This window comes from Coregonus lavaretus, assembly GCF_964263955.1.
Source record: "Coregonus lavaretus genome assembly, contig: HAP1_SCAFFOLD_865, whole genome shotgun sequence".
NCBI lineage: Eukaryota > Metazoa > Chordata > Actinopteri > Salmoniformes > Salmonidae > Coregonus > Coregonus lavaretus.
The window spans coordinates 201403-210000 of record NW_028164421.1 but is presented as its reverse complement, the minus strand read 5'-3'; the positions used below and the strand labels follow the sequence as shown (position 1 = coordinate 210000).

Here is an 8598-nt window from a genome sequence, read left to right as displayed (position 1 = left end):
AACCTGTACTTTAAATGGATTTTTATTTGGATTTCATGTAATGAACATACACAAAATAGTCCAAATTGTTGAAGTGAAATGAAAAACATAACTTGTTTAAAAAAATTCTAAAAAATAAATAACGGAAAAGTGGTGCGTGCATATGTATTCACCCCCTTTGCTATGAAGCCCCTAAATAAGATCTGGTGCAACCAATTACCTTCAGAAGTCACATAATTAGTTAAATAAAGTCCACCTGTGTGCAATCTTAGTGTCACATGATCTGTCACATGATCTCAGTATATATACACCTGTTCTGAAAGGCCCCAGAGTCTGCAACACCACTAAGCAAGGGGCACCACCAAGCAAGCGGCACCATTAAAGACCAAGGAGCTCTCCAAACAGGTCAGGGACAAAGTTGTGGAGAAGTACAGATCAGGGTTGGGTTATAAAAAAATATCAGAAACTTTGAACATCCCACGGAGCACCATTAAATCCATTACTAAAAAATGGAAAGAATATGGCACCACAACAAACCTGCCAAGAGAGGGCCGCCCACCAAAACTCACGGACCATTCAAGGAGGGCATTAATCAGAGAGGCAACAAAGACACCAAAGATAACCCTGAAGGAGCTGCAAAGCTCCACAGCGGAGATTGGAGTATCTGTCCATAGGACCACTTTAAGCCGTACACTAAACAGAGCTGTGTTTACGGAAGAGTGGCCAGAAATGAGCCATTGCTTAAAGAAAAAAATAAGAATTTTTTTTTGGTGTTCGCCAAAAGGCATGTGGGAGACTCCCCAAACATATGGAAGAAGGTACTCTGGTCAGATGAGACTAAAATTGAGATTTTTGGCCATCAACGAAAACGCTATGTCTGGCGCAAACCCAACACCTCTCATCACCCCGAGAACACCATCCCCACAGTGAAGCATGGTGGTGGCAGCATCATGCTGTGGGGATGCTTTTCATCGGCAGGGACTGGGTAACTGGTCAGAATTGAAGGAATGATGGATGGCGCTAAATACAGGGAAATTCTTGAGGGAAACCTGTTTCAGTCTTCCAGAGATTTGAGACTGGGACGGAGGTTCACCTTCCAGCAGGACAATGACCCTAAGCATACTATTAAAGCAACACTCGAGTGGTTTAAGGGGACACATTTAAATGTTTTGGAATGGCGTAGTCAAATCCCAGACCTCAATCCAATTGAGAATCTGTGGTATGACTTAAAGATTGCTGTACACCAGCGGAACCCATCCAACTTGAAGGAGCTGGAGCAGTTTTGCCTTGAAGAATGGGCAAAAATCCCAGTGGCTAGATGTGCCAAGCTTATAGAAACATACCCCAAGAGACTTGCAGCTGTAATTGCTGAAAAAGGTGGCTCTACAAAGTATTGACTTTGGGGGGGTGAATAGTTATGTACGCTCAAGTTTTCAGTTTTTTTGTCTTATTTCTTGTTTGTTTCACAAAAAAAAATATTTTGCATCTTCAAAGTAGGCATGTTGTGTAAATCAAATTATACAAACCCCCAAAAAATCCATTTTAATTCCAGGTTGTAAGGCAACAAAATAGGAAAAATTCCAAGGGGGGTGAATACTTTCGCAAGCCACTGTAAGATACCAAAATATAAAATGTTTTCAGTAATTGTTTTCAGTATCCTAATTTTTGTTTTGTGTTTTGTGTTTGTTTCAGTTCATGCATTCAACAAGCTTTGGACGAAGGACATCTCCAAAGTTTACTTAAAAAGGCAATAGTTCTGAACTTGGTTTGATTTAGTTGTTGTTGTTTTAATGATCTCCATTTTGTTAATGATCTTTTAAACTTCCATTGGTTGAAAGCTATTGCTCAATTATCACGTGGCTCTAGTTACCCCTTTAAACATCCTAAGGTCAACATCCCCATAGTGTTCACATTGCTATCATAATAATAATATGCCATTTAGCAGACGCTTTTATCCAAAGCGACTTACAGTCATGTGTGCGTACATTTTTACGTATGGGTGGTCCCGGGGATCAAACCCACTACCCTGGCGTTACAAGCGCCATGCTCTACCAATTGAGCTACAGAGGACCACGTGAATGTAGCTACATAAAAATATTAAATATATAATTTATTTGGGAAATATCCAGCTTTTTGCTCTTTTCTTCATTTGCATGCTGATGATTTCAATGTGGATTTATTTGTATCTGTTAAGACATTGAATACGTTGTTTAGTATATTCAGCATGTTTAGTTTAGTTCTCTCTGTGAGAAGCAAGTTCATTTAAAGTTATATGTCATTGGGTTTATGTACTGTAGATACAACATTTCAATGTTGTTAACACACAGTAACCGAAAACTGGATCTAATTTGCATATTCATGTTCGCCACAAGTTTCCCAGAGAATTGTTTGCCTGAAGTTTACAAGTCGCCGCAAATCTGCCACAACTGTTTGCCAGAAGCCTGTTTTTTTCGATAAGGGTTGTTGAACATAAAACAGTTTTCATGTTTATCATCAACATACTCACCTTAAATACTTCCTGGGGGCAGTTTCCTACTGGCTCCCTAGTGGCTACGGTCTCTCCTTCCCTTAACTCTGATTGGCCGTTTGGAAGGTGTGTCTGCTCCGAGACAGGTAGAGCATCCTTGGAATCCAGGTAATTTCCTGAGTGTCCCTCTCCTTCCTCTCCCCCCTCTCTTCCCTCTCTTTCTCTTTCCACTGTAGACACACATTCTAAGGGATCTCTGTCTACCTCTGTCTCTCTCTCTTTCTGAGTCTCTCTCTCCAGCCTTGAGTGTGGCACGTGATTCTCTACTGTGGCTACAGATGTGTGCTGTGTCTGTCTCTCTGTCTGTCTGTCCGTCTGTCTGGTCGTCTCCAATGAGCTCACGCACACCAGGCCGTTAACGCTTGGTGAGTCCGGACACACCCTCCAGGCCTTCAACATCACCTGAGGAGACCGTCTGCCTATCAGAGGAGGGGGTGAGACAGGGTCACAGGCAGGGGAGTGAGGGGGGTGAGGGGTCAGGGGTGAGGCGGGTGTTGGGGGACACTCTGGGTGGTCCTCACTGCGGAGGGTCAGGGACACACTGTGGACGTAGTCCCCTAGACGCTGCCCTGCTCTGGGGGGGCCCAATGGCGACCGCTCCCCTCCCTCCTCTGGAGGAGAGAAGGAGCGTGAAGACGTCCGCCATTTTCTAGCTGTCTCCGCAACATTGCTGAAGAACTTAATCAGACCCCCAAAATGTCCACCTTTGCTGTCAGAGTGTTTTGGAGCCGCTGGGTGAAAGTCCCTGATGCTCTCGAAGTCCACCGAGCCATAGTCAGAGTCCATGGTCTTGTCCAGTGTGTGGAGCTCTGAGTCAAAACTCCTCTCTGAGTAGGCCGGGTTCCCCTTCCCCAGGACAGAGATCCTCCTCAGGTAACTCCACACGTCAGCTCCCTTAGACCTCCTCCCACCCAGCGGGGCCTTGGGGCTGCCCCTCACACTCTGCTCCTCACACACTCCTGCTGAGGTACTGTTACAGTTAGAGGAGTGGTTGGCCTGCGCCTGAGCCTGGACCTGACATCTCTTGGTGTAGGAGGCTCTCTCTGTGGGCTCAGAGCCGTTCTGGGTAACAGGCTCCACTAGCGAGGGAAGATGGTGTCTGTCCAGGGTAGCTGTCAGATCTATGTCCTCAAATGAGCAGTCGAACTCGGTGGTGTGTCCGGCATACGAGTGCCTCTTCGCGCGGTGGCGGAGTGTGCTCTTACAGGGGTGCAGGGCGGGCGAGGGGAGGAAGTCCTGGCAGAACGAGTCACCCTCCGTCTCTCCGTCTCTGAACTTAGCGCTGGACCCATACATCTTCCCCATCCTCCCCTTGAAGACAGCCGGAGAGCGGAGCTTCTTGATGGAGCGGACCTTGTCAGCGAAGGACAGTTTAGGGATGGAGGTCGCCTCTCCAGGGAGAATCATAGAGTGAGGTCTTCTGTTATCCAGCTCTGAGGGCACTCTACGCCGGGTCAAGATCTTCCAGATGGCCCCTGTAGCTCTTGGTCTACGGTTGACCTCCGGGCGCTCCTTTCCAGGGGTCTGAGGGGGTGCCTGGGTCTCTGCCTGTCTATCCCCAGCCTCCTGCCACTTTCCCTGGGCTTGGCCTGGCCGCTGACCTTCTCCTTGACCCTCTCCCTGTCCTTCTCCCTCCCCAGTCTCCTGGATAGATACGGTGCCGGTCTCATTCTGCACATCCAGAGACACGTTGAAGACTTTATTGACGAACCCGTTGGGGTCGCTGCTGTGGGAGGCAGGGCTGTCCGAGTGTTCCATCCTCTCTCATCTCATCCTACTACAGCTACGTCAGCTATCAGCTCCGGACCGCACCATCTCTTTCACTCACACACACCTGGAGAGAAAAAACACACAACACAGCAATTTGTCAGCTCTCTTATACTCACACACACAATTCAATTCAAATCAATGAAAGCACCCTGTATTTATCTCAGAGGGGCAATAAGAACCCTGTATTTATCTCTCAGGGGCAATAAGAACCCTGTATTTATCTCTGAGGGGCAATAAGAACCCTGTATTTATCTCTGAGGGGCAATAAGAACCCTGTATTTATCTCTCAGGGGCAATAAGAACCCTGTATTTATCTCTGAGGGGCAATAAGAACCCTGTATTTATCTCTGAGGGGCAATAAGAACCCTGTATTTATCTCTGAGGGGCAATACGAACCCTGTATTTATCTCTGAGGGGCAATAAGAACCCTGTATTTATCTCTGAGGGGCAATAAGAACCCTGTATTTATCTCTGAGGGGCAATACGAACCCTGTATTTATCTCTGAGGGGCAATAAGAACCCTGTATCTATCTCTGAGGGGCAATAAGAACCCTGTATTTATCTCTGAGGGGCAATAAGAACCCTGTATTTATCTCTGAGGGGCAATAAGAACCCTGTATTTATCTCTGAGGGGCAATAAGAACCCTGTATTTATCTCTGAGGGGCAATAAGAACCCTGTATTTATCTCTGAGGGGCAATAAGAACCCTGTATTTATATCTGAGGGGCAATAAGAACCCTGTATTTATCTCTGAGGGACAATAAGAACCCTGTATTTATCTATGAGGGGCAATAAGAACCCTGTATTTATCTCTGAGGGGCAATAAGAACCCTGTATTTATCTCTGAGGGGCAATAAGAACCCTGTATTTATCTCTAAGCGGCAATAACAAAACTGGGGCTACTGTACAACGTTTGGAGACTTTGCATGAGTTCAACCAAACAACCCCTTCATTCATAATATGTCATGCAGACCTGACCACACATCAGAGGTAGATGCCCCACAGTACAGATTGCTGTTTGTGTAAGACTGGTGCATAAAGAGTGCATCCTAAATGGCACCCTATTCCCTATATTTCAATACTTTTGACCAGGGCCCTACAGCCGTCCCCTATATAGGCAATAGGGTGCCATTTGGGAGCAGACCCTATCTCTCATCACTTGTAACACATGACTTAACACAGTAGTACATGGTCTTACATGACTTAACACAGTAGTACATGGTCTTACATGACTTAACACAGTAGTACATGGTCTTACATGACTTAACACCGTAGTACATGGTCTTACATGACTTAACATAGTAGTACATGGTCTTACATGACTTAACATAGTAGTACATGGTCTTACATGACTTAACATAGTGGTACATGGTCTTACATCACTTAACATAGTAGTACATGGTCTTACATCACTTAACATAGTAGTACATGGTCTTACATGACTTAACATAGTAGTACATGGTCTTACATCACTTAACATAGTAGTACATGGTCTTACATGACTTAACATAGTAGTACATGGTCTTACATGACTTAACATAGTGGTACATGGTCTTACATCACTTAACATAGTAGTACATGGTCTTACATCACTTAACATAGTAGTACATGGTCTTACATGACTTAACATAGTAGTACATGGTCTTACATGACTTAACATAGTAGTACATGGTCTTACATCACTTAACATAGTAGTACATGGTCTTACATGACTTAACATAGTAGTACATGGTCTTACATGACTTAACATAGTAGTACATGGTCTTACATCACTTAACATAGTGGTACATGGTCTTATATCACTTAACATAGTAGTACATTATCTTACATTACTTAACATAGTAGTACATGGTCTTACATGACTTAACATAGTAGTACATGGTCTTACATGACTTAACATAGTGGTACATGGTCTTATATCACTTAACATAGTAGTACATTATCTTACATTACTTAACATAGTAGTACATGGTCTTACATGACTTAACATAGTAGTACATGGTCTTACATGACTTAACATAGTGGTACATGGTCTTATATCACTTAACATAGTAGTACATTATCTTACATTACTTAACATAGTAGTACATGGTCTTCCATGACTTAACATAGTAGTAAATGGTCTTCCATGACTTAACATAGTAGTGCATGGTCTTCCATCACTTAACATAGTAGTACATGGTCTAACATGGAACATTCTATACAGGCATACATAACTAACAACATGTTTTGGGTATTTGAGATGAGTTGATGTAGGGTGACTTGAGAAATAAGGGAATCTTTCATCTTGTGTGTAGTACAATGGTCCCTTTAAAGCGAGTTGGCATTATTTAAACCTACACCCCCATACCCCGCTATATCCCCGCCAGCCACATTAGCCCAAGTAATTATACAGAAGACAACGGTACACACACACACACACACACACACACACACACACACACACACACACACACACACACACACACAAACCAGGATCCCACGTTGCCATGGAAACCGACCTCTACGGAGGTGGTGGTGATGTGTGTGTGCAGCAGCAACGTTTGTGTGTGTGTGTGTGTGTGTGTTTGTGTGTGTGTGTTGATATCATATGACAGACCCCTTCATCTGAGGAGGATGACTGAGAGCTAGGCCCAGCCTCCATTCACTCTCTATTCCACATATTAATGCACTATACTAGCCCAGGTCATTTGAGATAGGACTATGCCCTATTAGCCTACGTTATGTGGACCTACAGATCCCCCCCACAAGCGTAGTTATGATTACATATAGTTAGATACAGTATTATAAACTAATCTAAGAGGCATGGTTACATCATGTAGTTAGATACATTATTATAAACTCATCTAAGGGATATGGTTACATCATGTAGTTAGATACAGTAATATAAACTAATCTAAGAGGTGTGGTTACATGTAGTTAGATACAGTATTACAAAACGAATCTAAGAATTATGGTTACATGTAGTTAGATATAGTATTATAAACTAATCTAAGAGGTATGTTACATGTAGTTAGATAAAGTATTATAAACTAATCTAAGAGGTATGGTTACATGTAGTTAGATACAGTATTATAAACTAATCTAAGAGGTATGGTTAAGTAATGTAGCTAGATACAGTATTATAAACTAATCTAAGAAGTATCCTCCACTAGAAGTTTAACAATAGTCCAGGAATGTGTCAACTGTCCTATATAAAAAATAGTATAATAATATAGAACAGGTAATTTATTCAACATCTCTTATCAAAGATTCATTAAATGTAGAAGAAAAAATATATATGGCAACAGGACATTTTAAATATGAATAATTTGCATCACGTTGTTTATTTATTGTTCTAAATAGGCCTACAGAAACGTCAAAGTAAACTGAAAAGTGCATAGCTGAAGAATAAATTAGGATAGGCAACGGTAAGAATCGGCTATAGACAATCTTTAGAATGGTTGGGGAAAGTTTTTTTTCTCATCTAAGTAATTTAACCGACCCATTTAACGAGAATTCGTTACAGTATAGCCTCTATGGGCAATTTATTGACGATAACAGACGTAGTAACAAGCGAGAAACGTTTACGAACATGCATTTAAGAAATCGTCGTAACCTACCAACCGGTTTTCAAGAGCTGAAACTCCTCAATATTTCTGGACAAAACGTCCTCTTTCAGTTACGGTAAGTAGGATACAAAAACAGCAGTTGACTTCCCACCTGGTAAACTTTTTATATCCATGAGTAACTCTGAAATTACGCTGTGGCGAGTTCTTAGTTCTCAGGCGAAGGCTTTTGACGTGGGCTAATCTCCTTAAGTTCTAGAAATCCTCCTCAAAACTCTGAAAATGTCCAACATTTTCTCTCTGAGCAGAGGGAATGACGAACACTCCTGCCCTTTAAGCTCAAGCAGCAGACGCCGACACTCAGATATATGATAAAACGCTCTCAAGCAGACAGTGGAAAGCAGAACCGACTCTATATGATCAGCAGCCAGGGCGCAAAAACACACCGGCACACACACACACACACACACACACACACACACACACACACACACACACATACACACACACCACACACACAATAGTTGTATTGAAACAAATTACCTTGATAGACCTAGTTTCCTAAAAAATATATAGAAATATCAGTTTCTGTTGAAATGTAATTAGTAAACTGCCCACTAGTTCATTTAAGTAGCCCAATATATAATACTATATAATACGATATCTAGCTACATGTAAGTATTTTAGCTGTGAAAGAGGAGATGGGAGGGCAGGGGACTAAATTTAAACATTTCCTCTCTGTCCTGTTTCTGGCCCATTGTCATCGCATGGCGT

At 42.7% G+C, this 8598-nt stretch overlaps 1 protein-coding gene across 1 annotated transcript in view; it reads right to left on the bottom strand.

Annotated features, from left to right (window-relative positions):
- Window positions 1-8103, bottom strand: part of LOC311117039 (uncharacterized protein) — a gene marked incomplete at its 3' end in the record, with an annotated part of 12167 nt that extends 4064 nt beyond the window's left edge. Inside the window, exons 1-2 of the mRNA XM_084192033.1 lie at window positions 7979-8103; window positions 2486-4340 (exon numbers count right to left, since the gene is read on the bottom strand). Of these exons, the coding sequence (XP_084048159.1) occupies window positions 2486-4264 (1779 nt within the window). The 5' untranslated portion in view covers window positions 4265-4340; window positions 7979-8103. The remainder of the gene's footprint in view (window positions 1-2485; window positions 4341-7978) is intronic.
- Between the last annotated feature and the right edge of the window lie 495 nt (window positions 8104-8598).